General features: G+C 46.3%; 1 protein-coding gene across 8 annotated transcripts in view; it reads left to right on the top strand.

The window, feature by feature from the left end:
• Positions 1-255: 255 nt before the first annotated feature.
• nfia (nuclear factor I/A) overlaps positions 256-22724 on the top strand; it is a 148388-nt gene continuing 125919 nt past the window's right edge. For 7 of the 8 annotated variants that reach the window (XM_084435930.1, XM_084435928.1, XM_084435924.1 and 4 more), the window contains exons 1-2: positions 3731-3943; positions 8665-9193. In XM_084435930.1, the coding sequence (XP_084292056.1) occupies positions 3917-3943; positions 8665-9193 (556 nt within the window). In that variant the 5' untranslated portion in view covers positions 3731-3916. Of the gene's footprint in view, positions 421-3730; positions 3944-8664; positions 9194-22724 lie in introns of those variants that run through there. The other variant, XM_084435925.1, reaches the window with a different exon arrangement.

Here is a 22724-nt window from a genome sequence, read left to right as displayed (position 1 = left end):
CGTGGTTGGTTACTATGCAAATCGCAGGGATTGCGGAAATAAACACGGCGGGACTCGCTGAATCGATGGCAAGTTCTGCTCAAAGTCTAAACTAACCCGGCCGAGGCCGCCAGAGAGGGTCAGGAGACAGCCAGCTTTGCCAAGCTTGGACCGCAGTCAGATATCCGAGGAGTGAAGGAAGCCTCACTGCTATTTTCCTCTCTCGGGATTAATACAAGAACAACCGCTTTCCCCACAACCCTTGCTTTTATTCAGTCTCTTCCGCTGTAAAAAAAAAAATACACCACGGCAGCAAGTTTTAATAGGCTACTTTTTCTTAAAAAAAAAAAAACTAACATAGACTTCAACAAAAGGTGGCTGAAAATGAAGCACTTCGTCTCAACAGTCTAAAGTTTCTCACGTACATTTTACATTGCAATGGTACGTGCGGATATGCCTCTTCACATCTATTTCTAGCCTACCCTGATAAGTTGTAGACGTGTACATAAACGTGATTTCTGTGCACAAGTATTGTGTATGATAATGATGATGTCTATCTAGTGCTTTATTGTGGCTACACGGATTTACAGTGTTGATTCCGATCTGCTCTGAGTCCAGCGAGCCTCGCCAGTGCTGATAATGCGGATATCTCTCTGCATATCGCCATAAACTTGGCATTGGAATAAAACCGCTTCATACGTAGCCTGGCCCTTACTGTCAGTGTTTGATAACGAGGAGATGATTGTGATCTCAGTGAGAGATATACTGTCGTATTGTTTCGTTATGTGGTTACAGTTCTTCAGTAGCCTACGGTAAACGAGCGATTGCACTGAAATGCATTCTTGAGAGCTCATACAGTAGACTCGCCTGGGTGATATGACGTGATTTCTGTCCAATAAAAAACATGCTGTGCTTCAAATCCCAGCGTTTAGTCCAATCAAGACGCAGCTCTCTATCTCGCCGGCGATGTGGATACCGGGAGGTTGGGCGAATACCGATAGCAAGTTAGTTTTTCCTCCTTGCTAGAGTTTCTCTGCGGTGCAGCATAAGAAAACAGTAGTCACGCTTTCCCTGAACTTATTCCACGGTGTCTGTCCAAGTTCATGGGGATAGTCGCTCATTTCTGCCGTCCTTTTATTGAGTTTTGCGGTGTGTGGTTTGTCAGTGCTCATGATGAATATGATGGGCCCACTATTTCATTTAGAAATGCAAGAAACACGTGGTCTATTCAGTGAATCAACACATTGAGTGAAAATTAGGTAGTTTTTAGTTGGTCTTTGTGCTTTAAGGATACAATATTTGAGAGTGGGGATGTAGCCTATCAGTATTTATGTTTTGGGCAGTGTTTGGCAATGGATTGTTCAGCATTGATCATTACTTTATCCGTCACTTTTAATGTCGTATTTCCGTGTGGAATACTAAGGCACAGTTCCCAAATTGCTGAAATGTGGTGTGTGCGTGTGTGTATGTGTGTGTGTGTGTGTGTGGTGAGTGGTCAGAAAGACGGCACCCTCGTCGCCGTTTTCCTTGCCATTTTCTAGAGGGCGCACAAATGACTTCCTCTGGCCAGAAGTTGCTCAATGGAACAATACGAGGAAAGTCAGTCACAGCCTCTGCCAGTCTGATCTTGATCAAATAGAATGACGCCTAGCAATTTGACCACAATCCACACATGTGTTCAATCCCAAAGAAAATATTGAACAGCATCACTGGGAGCTATTCTACTGGCTTCTCTGGTCCAAACAGGCAGGTCGTATAGGCTAAGTATTTGAAGGTCATTATGAAAAATGAAGAGAAGTGCACTCGAGTAGCTTGGTGGTGAACATAATTGCCATCGTCGATGAATATTAACCTTTACCTGCCTTTTGTCAAGTGAAACAGCAGCAACAGCAGAACACCAGCAATATCTCACCATTTTGCTTCGTGTTTTTCATTGGGGCTCTTATTTCACGATTGCCCACTTTGTATTGTTGCACAGCTCGGGGAGGTGGACCGGTCTTTTTGATTTGGGAGGTTTTCTGGGATAGCCTACTTATTATTGATTAGTCGAGATGATTATGGTGTTGGTGGTGTAGCCTAAGCAATGCTGTTGTTAGTTGGGTAAAGGAGTTGCAGGTTTTGGTAGGCTATAATATCTGTGGCTTCGAAGCCAGGAGGGCACTGTGCTTAGCTTATATAATGTGAGAGATGTAATGTAGGCTAATCTTGTCTCTCTTATGGCCCTCGTTTATATTATAATTGTGTGTGGGGGTGTGGTTATATAAAGTTGGACTTTATTGAATTGATAGGATAGGCCTGGTAAAACAATGTCTGTTGTCCAGACAGCTCCTATACTATCTTGTGCCAAACAGCATGTGTACGAATACACAACAATAACAATAATATAACCATGTCTGTGAAGCACGTGTGCGGAGCTTAGTCTAGTCTCCCTTCTTGTGGGACATTTGATTTTGGCTTGAATTTGCATGCATTGCATGTCATTTATTAGCCTACCATATAGCCTACCAACTGTGTAACAGCATGCGGTAGAGCTGATATTTGTGTTTTTTTCGTGTCGGTGTAGTTTTTAACTACATTCAACTACACACTATAGGCTACAGTCTGTTCGACGAATATTAAAGTTATTATATTCAAAAGGGGCGGTATAGCACAGAATATCCCCACACTGAATGTCTGCCGTGATCCCTCGGTCTCTCACCCTAAGCCTCGTTCCCTCACTGTCTCTTGCTACAGGCCCACTGTTGTAGGCTATTTGCATTCAACATAAAATAACTATTTTTCAGTCGTGGTTTTGTACTACGTGAGCACTATCTCGATTGAAAGCTAGAGGCTTTGCACTATAGCCCCGTGCAAACGGGTTCAAATTTCACATTAAAGTTTAAATAGGCTATCGATTATTTTGTGCGTGTGACTATTTTGCACTGTTGATCACAATATTTTTTTCCCAAAAACGTGGATACTTTTGATGCAAAGCTGCGAGAGCTGCTCCGTCCCCCGGTCAGTGGATAAAAGTGAACTATAGCACGGTGGAAGTAGGCGCGGGCGGTGGTGCTCTGCTCTCCGCTGTGTTCAGGACAGACGCAAAACGGATTCACTTTATCATCTCCTACTTGCGATCAATTGTAAAAACGGAAAGCAGCTGTCGTCTTAAGCAACTAGCAATTGTTTGAGTGTTCAGGGATATCACTTGCTACCTTCATTATGTACCGCACCCTCCTCGTTCGTAAATCCGACAGACTGATTTCGGAGTTGGCTGCACGGTGAAGCCGCACCGCCACATGCCTTCATCGCTCCGGGTTGTTGCAAGCCTCGTCCGGGAGCGCAGCGGAGGAAAGATCCCTTATCGGGTCCGGAGCAACGCCTGGCTGACAATCACTTATTTTTGTTGCGCTGTAATTCAAGATTAGCTGATTTGGACCATCCGCGATCTGTTGGTCCCCCCCCCTTTTTCCTGTGATTTTTGATCTCCGCTGAAGAGAGTCGGTCTGTTGCGGGACTTTTCTTTTGTTGAATATGCGTCTGATGAAAGTTGTGAGTTCTCCGACGAAGGGACTGCTGTACGGGTTTAACTGCTCCGTACAGTAGATGTGTGCGGGGAGTGGAAGCGGTGTAACTCGAGGCGGGGTTAAAGTTCAGCTCTATGGAGCGGTGAAGCGTTGGTTGCAGTTCGCAGAGTTGGAAATGTGAAAGCAAGAAGCAGAGGCTTTATTTTTTCCCTCTCTCCCTTCTCTCTGTCTCTCCTTTTTCTTTTCACACACACGGACACAGCCATCACGCACACACAGGGACACACGGACGCACACACAGGGACACACGGGCGCACACCCACACATACACACACTCACATACACACACCATCACACATAAACACGCAGACTCTCGTTACAGTAACCCAAACACACATACACACACCTTCCAAATCCAAGATACAACAGATATGTATTCTCCGCTATGCCTAACGCAGGTAAGTGAGCTTCATGTACTTTTTATGTTGCAGTTATTCTTTCTGTAGTGCTAATGTAAAGCAAATCGACTCACGCTGCTTAAGACAAGTAACTTTGTGTGCAGTATACGTGCAGTAGGCATTCCTGGTTTGTCAGAGCCATCTGAACTAACTAGCACATGGCGGATGGCGCCTACTTCAACATATATGTACACACTCGCACTTCTGTCTCTGTTGTCATAGGCTATCGGTAAATGCCCAATATCGGACTCCGTTGCACTATAGGGTTATTTTGTAGACTACTCGGCATTTCCGTCCAAAAATGATATTAGCCTTCCCTCCAGGCTCAGTTGCATGTGCTTGGTGTTATCGAGGGCGCCTTGCCATAAATTTGCTATGAATGAATGCACACATCGTTTTACATAGGCTGCATCAGTTACCAGAGGTCCACCTATGGACTATACTGTAGACACAAAGTGTAGGCTACATCATCCTTGGAAATTGGCACTTTGAATCAATTATTGCCATCTACTCGGGCGACCTCGTTTGACCAATGTGTTGCCTACAGCTAAGAATAACAATAACATTTGTTCGTTAATTCCTACGGCAACATTTTAATTATTTTCAAATATTGCTGCAATTCTTGGTTGCAAGTGCAAGTACAAGTTCTCGACTGTAACAAGTCCCCGCCATGCAGTCCTTGGCATTGAACTTGGCCGTGAGCATGTGCACGGGGAAAACAAAAGTTTAGAAATTAGCCCACGCATTTAATAGGCTACTACTAGCCTATCATAATTGATAACTTTTATTATAGGAGCTATTGATTTCCATACGTTGTAAAGCAATGGCACCTGCTTTGCTTTTGTACAACTTAAATTCCTCTCCAGAAGTATTGAACATGAAGTATGTGCAAGAGAGATGAATTCTTATGAACTTGACTTATTATAGCGTTGGTTTGGCCTCAGAACATGATCGTTGTTGTTACCGGTTAGAAATATAACTTGAATAGCCTATCCATCAAGTCGCCTATTTGATCTCACTGATGTCCTTAACGAATATATTAACATTCCTAAAATAGTTTCAAATTATACATGTTTAATTATATAGTTGTTGAATTGTTTGAATTTAGAATATCCACCCCTCACAGCTCGACGATATGATAAACGAGAGATTTTGAAGGTAGCTGTAGCCGCGAGTGAGGAATGTGCAGGAACGGTCTAGGCTGTATTCCATAGGCTGCTCAGGGTTCCAGTCCAGGGGTTAGGTGAGGTGACACCCGAAGACCTAAATCACAATAGACTTAAACTGATTAAAATAAAACTAGTGGGCCACTGCTGAACTGTGGCTGTCATTGCTCTTTATTACACGTAATAACAGCATTCATTTGATCAGTTTTCTCAGCTAGCTTGTTCTCATACCATTTATAGGCTACTTGGCTAGAGGTCAACACTTTTGAAAGTTTTGATTTATTTAAATTTTGTTGGGTAAATGTAGAGAGATGTTTGCTTTTAGTCTATCACACTGGTATAATAGTGCTAGACTGTTTGATGGGCTTTACTAACTAGCCTACTGAAATTATAATTGAATTAACTATCAACATTTGAGTTAAAAACTCTACAACAAATAATATCCCATAAGTTTATTTTGTATTTAATTTTATTTTCTTAATGCACACCTTGCACACTCAATGGATGCAAATGACCAATATTTGACTGAGTACTTAATCATGTTATTTGCCCCTTTGTCAAGTTTACCAACATGTGAATGCAAAGTCTGTCCTCCAAGCGCCATTTTAGGATTTCTGTTTAACATGACAACTATGACCCAAATGTAAAGCCAAGCAGAAACATGGCAATACCAGAAGAGGAGCATCAGTGGACACATTTATACACATTGCTGGAATAGTGATTTAGTGATTCTGCCCTGCATTGCATCCACCATGACCAGACTGTAGTCAATTACTTTTCATTGATCATATTTGCTTACTTAGAAATATTTGATGTACATTTACCAAGTTTGGGGGAAAGTGAATATGTGTAAATGGAGCTCCTAGAGAGTCCTGAAGCTTGCTGTAATTTTTAAATGTAGAAAATAATATTGCTCCCCCACCAGATATTCAACAAGAAAAGGTAAACATAATTTGAAATTGAACATTTGCTCAATCACCAAAGTGTTGTGATTCATTTGTGAGATAAGAAAACAGATATGTCTTTGCGGTTTGTCTGGTGATTGAATGGAAAGGCTCTTCAGCTGAGAGAGGGGAACACTTCTGCACTTCATTGTGGTTGGCACAGCCCTGCTAAGCTCCATATGCCCTTAATGCAATATGATGGCATCCAAGTTGGCCGAAACTTAGAGCAGGAATATTCATATTTTCTGTTTGTGCCTATGTCTGATTAGTAGAAGTTAACCCTCGGCCCTGCCTGAGTCAGTCCTCTTCCACAAGGCACAGTATGTGAAGAAGAGAAAGTGAGCTTGGTCGACACTCTCATAATTGCCTGTGTTGTGATGTGGGTTAGCGTGGGTGTCAATGGAAGAGGATTACCATCATTGGTATTCTAAATTACAGTTATTCATGAGTTGTTGTTACAGACCTGTGATTTAGAGCCATTAGATCTGTCACCATAGTGCAAAGAGGAACTTGTAAGTTGAACTCGCTGTACTTAACATTTTTCTAGACATGCTTAACATTTCTCTAGATATACTTTGTGAAGTGAATAGACAATATCCATAAACCTAAATGACCAGGAAAATGCATTTAAAATCATGTTACATAAACATATGGTATGTGTTGTTGAGGGTGTCTAGAATGATGTCATAGAAAAGTCATACTCCGGACTTTGGTATATTGAAATGTGGCCTTCAAAAGCATGATAAAGATGAGCTGTGTGTGTGTGTGTGTGTGTGTGCGTGCGTGTGTGCGCGTGTGTGTTTGTGCAGCATAGATAGACTGAATACAAAAGTAGGAAACAGCAAAACAAAGAATGTTGTTAAAAATGGCCTCTAGACAGAGGAACAGTATACTATATACAGAGACCACAGATAACAATGCATATTGACACTGTCCAGGAGTGATATTTCATAGTCAATCGTCTAAAGTTACTTTTATAGCTGTAAGCAGTTCGGAAAATTCATTCATTGTATTTTATTTGAAGTGAAATTATAGGCTACATATATGTATGTATGAGCTTGCTAATAATGTGAATATGTATGTGTGTGTGTGTGTGTATATATATATATATAATTTATTTATTATGTTTTGGGCTATATTCTAGATAGTTAATCAGTGTGTGTGTGTGTGTGTGTCTGTATCTCACTGTGTGTGTGTGTTATATTAAATGTATTAATGTCCACATGCCCTCGCTGTCGCTGAGGCATTTGCACGTATCAAGATGTGTTTAAACATCTTTGATCTATGAATAGTTCAGTATGTTTTGCCTAGCTGAGGTGGTAAGATGTCCCTGAGATTTAAGCCAAGGGCCTCTTGCCTCTCCAAACTGCTCTCTTGTCAAAAGCATGTCTCCTAGAACTCCACACTCCTTCAATGCCAACCTCCATGTAGTGTTTGTGAAATGAGAGAGAGAGGTGTCATAATTAAATGTTTTAGCAGTGGTTTGTTGTTTATAACACATTTTTGGTTAAATTCCATAGTCGATTGCCAGGATTGTAACAATGTTGACCAATCCATCATGTATAATTTTGTATAACATTTTTATCATATTGGTGTCACTGCAGATATTAGGACTGTACGTTCCATCTCTCTTGTAAACTCAAATCTTTTCAATTTCTATCTAATTCAGTTTTCAGATTATCAAACACGGAACATTCTGATTGAATGACAGTAGATTTGAGTCTATTGCTACTACACTACGACAGTTTAGATGCGGTGGCTGTCGATTGTGTGTGTTGTCGGTTGTGTGTGTGTGTGTGTGTGTTGTCGTCGGCTGTGTGTGTTGTGTTGTGGTTCTGTAATGCAGCCTCTGTAGCCATGGTGTTAATCTATAGTGGGATGGTGGGCAGATAGATAGAAAGACTGATCTACATGGTAGGATGTAGTTAGAGAGAGGGAGCCTGCATGCAGCTCTCCTACACAGAGAGAGAAAGAGAGAGACTGGTACAGTAGCAGGTGGGACCAACCTGGGTTTGATCCGACCACTACACGCCTTCATAATAGCTGTGCATTTCTCTCTCGCAGAAAATAAAAGAGCACTAAATCCACCGGTTCTCGATCACTACATAGCTCCAGTTTGGACCTAAACATGCGTGTGTTTGCCTCTGTGCATGTGTGCACATGTGTGTTTGCACAGTGAGCAGTTTAAAAATAGACGGGAAGCTTTTTCCCGCTCCGCTGTTGCGTTCTCTCTGTCCTGGCAGACCCCCACTGACTCCCACAGACCCACATTCTTGCCAACGACACGGCCAAGACCCGGCCTAGACAGGCCTTATTCACTCTCTCGCTAACCCTCACTGCTCCGCACGGCCCAGAAACACTCCCATGTTACGCTGAAGAAACGGCCCAAGTAGCCACACTTAAAATTACGAAAAAATAATATCTATATTTCTCTGACCCTACTGTCCTTTGTTTTGTCTTTCTTATGTGTTTCTGTCATGCATATTATTTTATCTAAATTGTTATTACATATTGTATGTGAAATATTGGCAAATGTAAATTTTCAGCGATTTTGTAGTTTTTGTAATATATTAATATTCTTGCAACCTTCTGTGTTCCCCCTCCACCACAGGATGAATTCCATCCTTTCATCGAGGCGCTGCTGCCCCACGTGCGAGCGTTTGCCTACACATGGTTCAACCTGCAGGCCCGCAAGAGAAAGTACTTCAAGAAGCACGAGAAGCGCATGTCCAAGGAGGAGGAGCGCGCCGTGAAGGACGAGCTGCTAGGCGAGAAGCCAGAGGTCAAGCAGAAGTGGGCGTCGCGACTCCTGGCCAAGCTCCGCAAGGACATCCGGCCCGAGTTCCGGGAGGATTTTGTGCTCACCGTCACCGGGAAGAAGCCCCCGTGCTGCGTGCTCTCCAACCCCGACCAGAAGGGCAAGATGAGGCGGATCGACTGCCTGCGCCAGGCGGACAAGGTCTGGAGGCTGGACCTGGTCATGGTGATTTTATTCAAAGGTATTCCCCTTGAAAGTACTGATGGCGAAAGGCTGGTAAAGTCCCCGCAGTGCTCGAACCCAGGGCTGTGTGTGCAGCCGCATCACATTGGAGTGTCTGTAAAGGAGCTCGACCTCTACCTGGCCTACTTCGTGCATGCAGGTAAGTCCTCCTTCTGGTTTTCCCACACTGCTTTCACACGACAGCATGTCCAAGAGGAGCTGCATAGATGTAGCAGCATACTCCATATGATAGCATGACATTCATTGTGTGAAGCTGCTCAGTCGATATAAAACAAAAACACTTGGATGGGGTTTAGAGGTCGAATCTTTACCAGTTGTTGTAGGCCAGTGTACATCAACATGGTAGGAAGTTGACATCATGAAATTCTCTTTCAAAGAACAGGCCCAGGCCACTCACCAAGTCAAAACATGTAAACCAAAATAAGTTCACCAAAGTTTGCACTTGCAAAGTTGTTTATCGCTACCAAAGGACGTGAATTCACCTTGCCCTCACTACAACCGTACGCGCCAGCTCTGTGCTGCCTTTTCCTTTTTTATGCAGACATAAATGTTATCTGTAGCAGACACCCATAATTTCATCAGTGGTCAATAAAGCAGTAGTCTGGGAAAGTGGGGCAGCTCTGCCAAATTCATCTTTCTGGCTGCCCTCTCCTAGCTTAAGACGGGCACGGCTCTGGGAGCAGTTGGCACACCGTAAGACTACCTAGTCAGTTGCGTTGAAAAACACAATTATCTCCGTCACGATTGCTCAGCACGTTTTCCATTTCTGACATATTCAACGTAGGATGTTGGGAATTATTTTGGCGGAATTATGTGTGTGTGCAATAGAGAGTAATAGCAGGTTCACATACTCTAGATGTTAGGAAGTCAAATCAAAAACTTGGCACGTAGCTTTGTTTTGTTTTTCATAACAAACTACTGAATTTCCAAAAGTAGTACTAATGTTCAGGTTTACTAGCCAATAACTGACAATAAGATAGATACAAATATGTAAGCCCTATCCACGTGGATCTAATATATACAGTTTATCAAAGGGTTAAACATTTTATAATCCTACACTTATGGCACAAGTTTCATGTTTCTAATGTTGTTTTCAACAGTGGAATTTTGTCATTACTCTTTTTCCCGAGCTTCTACTGGAAACCACCCCTTAAGAGTCGAGTTCAGTGAAAATAAATGGCAGAGAAACTGTTAATTGGCAGGAGGCTGTAGGGGATCTCTCCTCTACCGACAGCAACACAAAACAAACACTTTCTTTCACTGGCGAGCACTGGAAAGATCTCCATTTCACCGGGATAATCGAACGCTTTAATTACAATCATTTCCTTCCCCTAACCGACGCGCAACCATTCCTGAATTGGACAGAAAGCTCTCATTTTGTCCTCTCCTCCTTTAGAAGTTGTTTTTTTCTGAAGGTTTGTTCTGGCGTCAGTGAGATTAATAAAATCGTCTTGAACTGTTAAGCTGGCTGTGATTTTGACCAAAATACTTCTAATGTGTGAAGTACGGGGTTAACCTCTAGGACCCATGTGGTACTGGCTTTGTCTGGCTGTTAAGGCAGCTCTTTATGTCACCCTGGCTGAGAGAGGCTCTTGGAGGGGAAGGCACACTAGACATTTTCAGTCACTTGTCCAGATAATCTGTAGTCACTTTTCCCCTTATTTCTCAGGAACACATGCTAGTTTTGAGTGAAATTTGTTGAGGCTCATTGTCACAAAAAATGTTATCCCCACCCTCCCAGATCCAGAGTTTTGATGTTCAGTAAGCCTATTCATGAGTGCTTTGCTTCCGATGACCAAAGTTAGATTAGATTTCTTTTTTTACTGGTGGCAATTGTGAATGAGGTGTCAGGGAGCCTGCAGCAAGAAGACAGAGGCTGGGTACCCACAAAGCACGCCTGTGTTAGAGTTAAGCCTGCAGTGTCCTCCCTCCCTCTCTCACCCCCCCTCCCACCTCTCTCTCTCTCTCCCTTTCTCTCCCTCTCTCTCTGGTTAGAGGATCAGGTTTCTGTCTTATTTAAAGCAGCAGAGCGTTTCTGGAGCGGGTTTGATTAAAAGCCATCTGAAGGCAGGCTGACCTCATGTTGGGATGCTGAAGGTGGGTTTTTTGAGGGCAGTTGAAGTCAGTAATTAAATTCATCCCCCCGCTTCTGGCCAGGGCGAGGAGGTTGGCGGTAGAATGGGACTTTGGGTCATCCATGCCAATGCCGCTATGCCACCAACATGAACATGAACATGTCATCTGACAACAAGTTCATCAGGAAATTGTCAGCACCAAACACGTGGCATTCACAATTCATTTCCTTCTTCATTTAAATGAAGGAATCATTCCCTGGAACAGTGTTGTCATGTTTTCACACGTGCCTACCCTACGTCGGGGGGAAGGGGGGGGACCCATCAGTCTTTAAACCAGCGTTGTTCCGCCCCATCACAAACTCGCCTGGCGTGTCATCTTTAGGAACAATATGGTGTCAAAGGCCGGGCCCCCCTTTGACTCTGTGAGCGGGGAGCGTGGCCAGGGCTAATTTACGACCTCTCTCCCCAACCAGGGAACGGGTGTTGCTATCACAGGAGCACTCAGCACATGGGAAAGGTCATGGCTTAAGATGTTAGGGTCATGACCCTATCTTCTAGGCATTTGACCTCCTAAATAAACATCCCCCTCATTAAGAGCCAGTCAGGCAGAGGGCTTCTGCTGGCTTTGGAAGGCTCTCCGTCCACCTTGTTAAAGCTGCACACTTTCTCTGTCAAAGCAGGAAATTAGTTATAAATCAGATTAAATTGGCTATCTGTTGCACCTGCAGCTCTACAAAATATCTGTTAGCTTTCTTTATCAATAATCTGGAAGTTGGTCACCCATTGTTATTCCTGTAGTGGTTAAACTAAAAATGTATTAATTGTATCTAGAGTATGATCAGCACAGTCCTTTCAATTCAGTGCAAGTGATGAAAGTTGACGAGAAAACAGATGCAGTCATAAGAGGTACAGTAGATGTAAGACAATAGACTTAGGGCTTCTGAAAGTTACAAGTAATTCAATTATTGAGATCTGCATCATGTCAGCAGACCATTTCTCCATGCGGTATGTCATTCCAAGTTTAACCGTACAGGATCTGAAATGGCTCTTTGTGGACCAATAATTCTAATGGAGGAAAGCCCATCGTGTACACCTTGATTGCCAAATGAAGATAATGAGCACTTAGGAATCCCAATCACACAATGTGTTTTCCTAATGTACAAGACGCAGAGTTAGTATGAGGACGTTGGTGTTCAACTCAACTCAACTTTATCTGTTCCGAGTGGCTATTGGTTCTGAAGCTCTCTGGGAGGTTCTACTGGGGAGGGATCTCTCAGGGTAGACTGGCCTGGATGGGCTCTACTGGGGAGGGATCATCTCTTAAGGTAGACTGGCCTGGGTGATCCTCATCACTCTCTGGGCCAGATAACCAGGCCCCTTGATTGACTAACTTCCTGGTCCAAGAGACCTGGGACCACAAAGAGAGAGGCCTTCAGGATGTGTGGACATGACTTGGACATGACTTGGGTTGAGAGGTGTATCAGTCTACGAGGACAGTGAACCAAGGCGTGGGTGCAGTATCACAGAAGGATCAGCCTCCTCTCATCTATCAGCCTTCTCTCATCTCTCATAACAAGTCATGTTGGGGCTATAACATATCAGTCAGAAGGGACGAATATTACAAGAAAGTGGAGGTGATTGGTGTGGAGGAGGGAGGTTATTGAACAACACTTAGTTTCCACCTCGCACATTTTCCCAGCTAGCGCTGTGCAATACAATTGAAGGATATCACTGCTTTCTCAAGATAACACAGTAGTGAGTGGACCTATGCAAATATTTCCATCAAGGCCGTCTTAAGATATTTATATTACTCTTACCTTATATGACCCCCCCACTGGTCGATACGAACAAACTGTTCACGTGTGTTGAATCTCTCTAAAGGAGCTTGACCTACTTCCCTTCTGAGCTCTTAAACAGATTTGCGCTCTCTTGACTAGTTAGCTTTGACGACTCATCCTCAAGGCACACTAACTTTTAGCTTCTGATAAAACAAGTAAAGGTTGGGTCCATTTTATTTTACTGTACAGGAGAGCAGCAGGCATATGGCACGCAGGGGGAATTTGCTCAACCTCAACAGGTTGGGGTGAAAGTGTGTTTGTAAATGGCTGAGTCTCAGCCACTGCAAGCACACACACACACACACACACACACACACACACACACACACACACACACAGCTGTAGCTCGGCTGCCAGTGAGATCATCAGCCGGGACTGTAAACCGAGGTGCAGGGAAGAAGGGGGTGAAAGACACAAGCCTGTTCCTTTGTGAACAGTGCGAGCGCTAAGATGGCGGTTAGCTCTACGCTAGCCTGGGGGGTTTCGTTGAGAGTAACAGAATCTGCCAATATCTACGAGCCGACTTCTGGCTCGGCTCACCTTACAGCCGTTTTCTATTTCCCTTCCCTTCCACAGGCAGAGGAATAACAATAATTTAAAGCTATTTAAGGCGATTGTGGGATAAACCACAGCCTTTGTTGTGGTTACAGCAGTACACATTGTGGGTTGGGACCCCCCCACCACCCCAACCCCTCCTCTTCCTACTCCACTCACCCTGTTTCGGGCCCTTTACCCCCCTCTCTGGATCCCACCAACCACCCAACTGCCAGAGCGATGACTACAACAATGACGGTGTCACCACGCTCTCTTTCATAAGTACATCAACACATGCACGCACACACACACATACACACACACAGACTGTACCATTCATTGTAAATGAGGTTGAGGGCCATTCATAAAAACGCTTTCAATGCCAGACAGTTAGATATCAACGACGGGCAGTGGCAGGTTTGCAGCGTCGCTGACCTTCTGCAGAGATGCCCGGGCTGGCACGGCCGCCAGCGCCAAACCACTAGCCGCACCGACCGGGATCAGATAGTGTGACACAATGCGCTGGCGTTTCCTAACATGGCTGGAAATGTGACCTCCCTTTGAACCATTTCTTCAGCCTTTTAATTGGACCTGGCCAAGCAGCTAGAGATCCTCAGATGAGGGGAAACATTGTGAAACGTTCGTCAGTCAGCATGGCCCTTCCTCTCCGTGGAGCAAACAACAAATTTCAGGTAATCCGGTTAAAGTGCATTGTCAACTGATGAGCCTTCCCATGAAATCCTGACAAGAATTTCAATTTGGAGCATATTTTTCTGTCTCCAAACAGGGATTTAAGGCTTCAGTGATCGCACAACAAAAGGAAAACAAACAGTGCCACCCGTTGCAGTGTTAACTAGCGAAGAACACCTCTTCCTCTATGGTTTTATTATGTCTTTCATTACATTTACACAAAAAAACACTTTTTATCAATGTCAAAGATGGCAATGCACAATGAATATTACTCATGTTTTTTTTTTAACTTTTAAAATAAATTCTATATTAAGTTGATAGATTTGGTTTGATTTATTCACACATTTCAGTGGGGCTCAGGCTTCATAGCGCGTGCAGATAAAAGGGGGCACCTGTATGCGCTGGGGCTGAGCTTCTTCTGCTAGGGTGGTGTAGCAGCTTCAGGCGGAGATGGGGGGGGGGGGGGGGTTGGGCCTCATTAATTCTGCATTAATGTTCCATTCAACCCAGGAAGTCCTCAGCAGCAAATAGAAAAGCTGTTGTAGACCCAGACCTTGGTGCCATTTGTCCAAAACTTGTCATGTATGTATATTTATTCTAACCTTAATTTTCTTAAAGAATTCATTCGGCACCGTGTGCCGAGATGTGATCGAAGTCTATCGGAATGTAATTGCAATTCTGTGGAAAATCCTTTATTTTTCCTGCTATCTAGTCTCTTGGATGACGCTGATGTGCGTTGCCAAAACGTTGCAAACAAACCCGACAGCGTTTTCTCACCAGCTCCAAAGGAGTTAAACGTCTCTGGGGCTGAAAAGAGCGGAACCGCGGCTAACCTAACGGCTCAGACCCATTCAGGACTTACCGAGGCACTAGACATCCCTTCCCGTTTCAGAACAGCAGCTTTGGCTAACTTCTGAGAATGGCCTCTTTGTGTCCACACGCCATTCAACAAGAGACCCATTGTCTTTAGCTCTGCGCTAGCTGCAGCGCTAGTCATTGCTCAGTCTTTATTGTGCGCACTTTGATTGTATTAGGACTTGATGAGGACTTCATTTGAATGGTGGGCAGACAGCTCATGTGCTATGCGGACCCAAGCAGGGAAACTGTGCTAATCATCTAATTACTGCCAGGACTTTTTCCCCCTCTCTACTTTTTTAAAAAACGTTTTTTTTTTACCCACCCCTCACACATGGGACGACCAGCGGAGGAAGGGGAGGTAGAAACCGTCAGGCCCAGAACATTCCTCTTGTCCTCCTGCTCACTGATGTACCATACCACATGATAGCGTGTCGGCGGTATGAGCGCTTCTCAAACCAGGCACGCACACACACACACACACACACACACACACTCTCTCTCTCTCTCTCTCTCTCTCTCTCTCTCTCTCTCTCTCTCTCTCTCTCTCTCTCTCTCTGTCTCTCTCTCTCTCTCAGAGACAGTACAGATGAGTGTAGTTTGGAGGGTAGGATCCGTCGAAAGAGACAAAGGAGTAGGGAATTGGACGTGTGCGTGGGTGTGTGTGTGTGTGTGTCTCTGTGCGAGCGTGTGTGTGTGTGTGTGTTTGTACGTGCATGTTTGCGTGTGTGTGCACTGATCTCAGGATTCACTGTCTTCAAATGTCATCTCCAGCGTTGTCTTTGTGAAGGGGAGCTCCAGGAATGTGCGGCTGCAGACGGTGATTTGTGCCAGTCACTAGTAAAAGAGACGGTCTTTATGGGGGGGGGGGATCTTAGCAACTGAGACCCCCCCCCCCCCTCCCACCGCTCAGGGCCCCATGCCCTGTAACCATGCCACCGTCGCTGCTAACACCAACTTAAAATGGCGTCTGCCCAGGCTGGTACTGGGCCGGGGGACTGGCCAGGCTGGTACTGCGGCCTGTGGACTGGCCATCTGTCTGGGGCACCAGGCTACTCCCGTGCAGGTTCCCTAAATTCAGTTTTCTCTCGTTCAGTAAGTTAGCATTATTTCAGTTGAGCTCCCATATGGGCTGCATCATCTGTAGATTATGTTGCTAGCTGCTCCACTAGAGTAACTATAATTGTGCGTTATCCTGGTAATTTTCTATCTGCAATTGATTGAATCGGGGCATGAGAGCCCAAAAAAACAAAACACAAAACTGACAAACAGAAAGATAGAGCCCACGCTACTCAGACTGGCAGATTGGTGCCCACGCTTTTGGGCGATTAAACACTTGGGAGCCAACCCACGAGAGAGAGAGAGAGAAAGTATTTTTTTTAGCGATACAAAATGCATTCCTACGATTGAGTATGTTTTACTGTCTGTCTGGGGCTGTGGAGGCTATTGTGCATTATCTGCTGTATGCCAAGCCCCCCCCCCCCCCCCCACCACCACCACTCCCTCACAACCCCCCCGCTCCCAACCCTGAGATCCACACGGGCCACTATTGTGTGGTGAAGCCATTTGGGACGGCATATAAAAGAAAGGAGCCGACATAAAGCAGCACAGCTGTGACCGTCTGTAGGGAAAGTTGCTACAGATGGTGAAAGAAGTGAAAATAAACTACCGTATGGTTGGTAAAATAAGACTAGGGCTTTTTTGCTGAACTGGTTCTTCGTGCGTTTTGGGTGTGTGTTTGGTGTGATAGTGTTGTTTTCCTGTTGTGTTATGGAAATGATGCGTCCTGAAACCCTTTGCGCTCCTTGTACTCTCCTTGCCCATCTGCTGAGAGGCTGAGGAGAGATTCATTAGGCTCATTTAAAAACGGACATGAAATAGTTTCACAATAGATAAATTGTGATCTAGTCTTTTTAAATGATCATTATATTAGCATATGCAGAGAGGCAGACCTGGTAATGTGGAGAAATAATGATACTTGATTAAAGTGAATTATTAAGCTTTTGGGTGTTTGTGTGTGTGTGCGTGCGTGCGTGTGTGTGTGTGTGTGTGTGTATGTGTGTCTTAGACTGGTTGTGTGTGTGCGTGTGTCCGTTAGTATTCATGCTTACCAGGTCTGCCTCTCGCCAACGCTCAGTAGAAAGACTGGAGGTCAGGCCACCCGTCTGCCAGCGAGGCTGCAGTCCCAGGGTCCCCCTCTCTCGCCCCGCCGGTGATTACAGAGTGAGTGAGCGACCCGCTCCTCCTCCTGATGCACCGGCTAGCGGGGCAGATCCATCTCCCCGCTCTCCGCAGCGCGGATCCAGGATCAATCTGGAACGCCGGCCGTAGCTTTTCAATCTCCCCCCTCCTCCCTCAGACGCAGCCTCAGCTCGGGGTCGGTAGGACCAGAGGAATCACACAGCGGTACTGAAGCAGCGGCTCGTGGTTCCTACCAGCCCCCCCTCACCCTCTCCACCCATCATCAAAATAAGAAAAAGGGAGGTAGATTGTGAACTGGGAGTTAGCTGTTAGAGATGAGGAGGACTGTAATCGTTAGGCCGACGAGACGCCTGGGTTCTGTCGGCCAGCGAGGCAGAGCCAGGGTTTTGACACAGAGCCCGAAAGCCCGGCGAGCCGGAGGGGAAGGGGTGAACGCTCCGCATATTTGAGGGAAACTGTCCCTCTCTGTTGGACACGCTCCAGGAGGGGAAGCACACAAAGCGCCCATTTTGTACGCGAGGGCAGTCGGGTGTCGTTACGCGGCTACGTTCCTCTCTCCTCCCTCTTTTTTGTGTGTGTGTGTGTGTGTGTGTGTGACTCTTCTAAATGTATGTTTGTGTTCATATTGTCAGATGTCGGATTTTAATTATTGACAAATGAAGGATAGGAGGAAGGGTATGGGGTGGGGGGGGGGCGGAGGAAGCACTTTGAATTATAACCCTCCATCTGTGAGCGGAGCAGGGAAATATCAATAAATAAGTAAATAAGCATAATAAGGCCGTCCGGGTGTGCCAAGCCACAAGGCCCTGGCTCGCATTGAATCACTCCTTATTTATCTCAGTGTGGGGAGAGCGGCCGCCGCTCCGTCAAGAAAACACAGAGCGTCAGCCCAACACATTAGTGATTACGCTCAGCTGGCCTGCCCGCGCCGGGGGTCACCGTGGAAACAGCCGGGCTCTGGCACGCCGGGCCACAACAAGAGCTGGGAGACGCCGCGCGACGCTCGAGCCATCTTCAACCCCCCCCCCCCCCCCCACAAAAAAAAAAACAACACCGGGGAGGAAATCCAGGAAGGGGGGAAGCTGGTTATCTTTGTTTTCTGTTCCTCAAGATCCGCAGAGCGCGCGGCCTTATCGAGAGGAGAACGGAGACGAAGGAGGCGGAGGTTGGAGAGGGAGATATGTAGGGTTGTGTGCACTAATGAGGATTCTGTTCCCTTACTGTCCCATTGATGGCACCTTGATTTCCGACAGAAGCAGCTCCCACATACACACACACACACACAACCTTCTGTCCCATCGCTGGTCTCAGAAGACACAACTCGCATGGTGCGTCTCTGGTAATTGATATGGCACCTTTTTTGTGGGGGTGCCACTGTGAGTGTGTGCGGACACTCTTCTCACAGATATTCAGCTCGTTAGTCGTGTTTGATCGGCGAGTGCGTTGCAGCGTGCGCAGTAGACGGGCCTGCATTTATTTCTGCACTTGAACCAGAAAACTGTTTTCAGAGCGGAGACAAAGGCGCCACTTGATTAGTGGCGAAGCGGCTGGGAACGGGAGACCAGGGTGACCAAGCTAATTGGTAAAAATTTCAGACAAAAAAAAAAAAGAAGAGCACCCCCCCCTCCCCTCCCCAACCTCCGGCTCCCCGTATGCACTTTGAAAACCAGGGCCCTAATCACGAGCACCAGGCCTCTTTTCTTCTCATCATTTCTGGTTATTCAGGTAGGGTTAGGCTAGTCTGGAGTCAGGCGCCACAAAACGTGGGCAGAGGGGCGGAGCCGACGCATTGCCGTCTAAATCCAGCTACATTTGAACATTATTTCATCGGGAGCATATAGTCGGGACTAAATGGAAAACTAATTTAGGGAGTACACAACTTTGCCGTTTGTGTAATTAAAACCGCTGTGAAATGAGAGTTTAAGTAGAAGAAAGTCCAAGTAAAACAGTCGTGTGCCAGATATACTATCGACAGCTCGTTAGAGTGCAGGACTCTTAGCAATACTTGAAAATTGGAAACCTGTGGTGAGTGACCAATCAGAGGATAATCAGCCTCCCTGTTCTGCCAAATATTTGCGCGGGCCAATCATCTCTCCCTTTTGTTTAAAATCCAACCGGGTTCTCATTGGTGTCCATGAATATCATAGCTGGTTACCAGAATATCATAGCTTGTTCCGGGAACTCAGATTAGGGTTAGGCCTCAACCCTGAACTCTAGCAGAGAGGGTTAGGGTTAGGCCTCTACCCTGAACTCTAGAAGAGAGGGTTAGGGTTAGGCCTCTACCCTGAACTCTAGCAGAGAGGGTTAGGCCTCAACCCTGAACTCTAGCAGAGAGGGTTAGGCCTCAACCCTGAACTCTAGCAGAGAGGGTTAGGGTTAGGCCTCTACCCTGAACTCTAGAAGAGAGGGTTAGGGTTAGGCCTCTACCCTGAACTCTAGCAGAGAGGGTTAGGCCTCTACCCTGAACTCTAGCAGAGAGGGTTAGGCCTCTACCCTGAACTCTAGCAGAGAGGGTTAGGCCTCAACCCTGAACTCTAGAAGAGAGGGTTAGGCCTCAACCCTGAACTCTAGCAGAGAGGGTTAGGCCTCTACCCTGAACTCTAGCAGAGAGGGTTAGGCCTCAACCCTGAACTCTAACAGAGAGGGTTAGGCCTCTACCCTGAACTCTAGAAGAGAGGGTTAGGCCTCTATCCTGAACTCTAGCAGAGAGGGTTAGGCCTCTACCCTGAACTCTAGCAGAGAGGGATTGGGAGAAGACCTCTGAAGCTCACGATACTTCACTGTAAAGGTGACAGGCAGCCCTTGGAGCAGGCTTTGGAGGAGTAGGGGATATTGTGTCCAAACCCCTAAACTTGGAGGGAGACTTGGGGAGGACTATGACCACCAACAGAGGTGCCAGAAGGATTTGGACAGGCGGACATAGCAATTTGCGGCATCCCCTGTAGGTCACAGACAGTCATACACACAGTGTGTGTCTGCCCCCCCCTCATGTTGTTGTCTTTGGATCGGATCTAATGTCCGACTCCACTCCAAACTCATATCTTCTCTGTTTCAAAGTCGTGTTTCAATATTCCTAGAATCAGGTGGGCAGTAGAAAGCTGAACCTGCTGTGACTCTAACCAAACAGTTCAATATTTCCTGAATCAGGTGAGCAGTCTACCTAAGATTCTTAACCAAACAGTTCAGCCACTTGCTGCAGAAAACAACAGTCTGGAGCCCTAGGCTGCACACTTCCTTTACTGTACTCCCCCTGTCACACGCACACACACATACACACACACACACACACACACACACACACACACACACACACACAACCCTCCCCCCACTGTGCAGGGAGGGTGGAGGGTACGGTTCAAAGTCAGATATACTGAGATAAGGCAACAATCAATCATAGCCACTCTGGGCCGTGTGACTAGACCAACTGCTCCGTACTGTGACCAGGCAGGCAAAAGTTAGTGCTTTTCTCTCTCTCTCTCTCTCTCTCTCTCTCTCTCTTTCTCTCTCTCTCTCTCTGTGTCGCACCGTGGTAGAGGTGGGGTGATGTCCCACGACTGAACTCTGTTTAACCAGAGCAGGCCAGAGGGGGCAAGACCGCTTGTCTGCCTCACACCTTAAAAACAAGCGTGACGGCCTGGTACTGCTGGTATTGGATGGTCTGGTACTGCTCGTATTGGATGGACTGGTACTGCTGGTATTGGAAGGTCTGGTACTGCTGGTATTGGAAGGTCTGGTACTGCTGGTATTGGATGGTCTGGTACTGCTGGTATTGGAAGGTCTGGTACTGCTCATATTGGAAGGACTGGTACTGCTGGTATTGGATGGTCTGGTACTGCTGGTATGGGAAGGACTGGTACTGCTGGTATTGGAAGGTCTGGTACTGCTGGTATTGGATGGCCTGGTACTGCTGGTATTGGAAGTTCTGGTACTGCTGGTATTGGATGGTCTGGTACTGCTGGTATTGGAAGGTTTGGTACTGCTGGTATTGGAAGGACTGGTACTGCTGGTATTGGAAGTTCTGGTACTGCTGGTATTGGATGGCCTGGTACTGCTGGTATTGGAAGTTCTGGTACTGCTGGTATTGGATGGTCTGGTACTGCTGGTATTGGATGGCCTGGTACTGCTGGTATTGGAAGTTCTGGTACTGCTGGTATTGGATGGTCTGGTACTGCTGGTATTGTAAGGTTTGGTACTGCTGGTATTGGAAGGACTGGTACTGCTGGTATTGGATGGCCTGGTACTGCTGGTATTGGAAGTTCTGGTACTGCTGGTATTGGAAGTTCTGGTACTGCTGGTATTGGATGGCCTGGTACTGCTGGTATTGGATGGCCTGGTACTGCTGGTATTGGATGGCCTGGTACTGCTGGTATTGGATGGCCTGGTGCTGCTGGTATTGGAAGGACTGGTACTGCTGGTATTGGATGGCCTGGTACTGCTGGTATTGGATGGCCTGGTACTGCTGGTATTGAAAGCTTTGCGTAGGAAGAACCACTATAGAGGGCTTACAGCAGCGTAGCGGACATACTGGTAGAACTCTATAGCTGACAGACAGGATAGTGCTGCTGGGTTGTACCAGATATCCGTCTACTGCAACCTAGGAGAGATGCACGTAGCACGTAGACATGGATGTCTGCTCTCTCTCTCTTTCTAGCTCCACCCCTCTCTCTCTCCCTCTCTCTCTCTCTACCCCCCCCCCCCAGTCTCTCTAGCTCCCCCCTCTCTCTCGCTCTAGCTCCCCCTCCCACTTTCTCTCTCTCTCTCCCTCTATCACCCTCTCCCCCTCCCTCTCCCTCTCTCTCCCTCTCTCTCTCTCTATCGCACATGCCCGTAGCTCTCTTTCTCTTAGTCCCGGGGAATCTTCAGCCCCCCCCACTCTGCGGCTTCCTGCTAATTAAATTCCTGTGCTGTCCATTAGACGGATAGAGTGAGCGGGACTGCTGACTCAACACAGGTAGGGCAGAGCCCACTGGAAGGGCTAGGAGAGCTCAAGTGCCCAAGCAATTCATTTGGCCCCCCCATTTTACACATCCCTGGGTCACCACATGCTTTCAAGGGTGCCGTGAGGAGAGAGAGAGTGGGCGGAGGGGGGGGGGGCAAGAGTGGAGGTGGTGGGGGGGAGGGTATAAGCTAATACCCTCAAAACGCTTTAATTTTAAAACGGACACTCGACAAGGCTGTGTCCTCTAAAATGTACTGACATGCTCTTTCTATAGGGTGCGCGTTGGTTGAGTCATGGCTGGCTGCAGGATTTGGATACAGTTTACATCCAGGGCAAGCGGGACAATGTCTTACGCGAATAAGCTTTGAGGACACTTTTTTTTTTCTCAGCATTTTCGACAGCAGTCAGTGATAGCTTAACCTTCGCTAGCGGAGATCAAAGCGAGCTGTGGGCCGTTAACGCCGCGAACACATCCAGAGGGCCGGGAGGCGTGTGACGCATTAGTGAGATTTCTGCGTTTCCGTCCCGTAAGAGGCT

The sequence above is a fragment of the Borostomias antarcticus genome (assembly GCF_949987555.1).
Source record: "Borostomias antarcticus genome assembly, chromosome: 3".
Lineage (NCBI taxonomy): Eukaryota > Metazoa > Chordata > Actinopteri > Stomiiformes > Stomiidae > Borostomias > Borostomias antarcticus.
The sequence above is the reverse complement of the archived record's forward strand: the minus strand, read 5'-3'. Positions and strand labels throughout refer to the sequence as shown.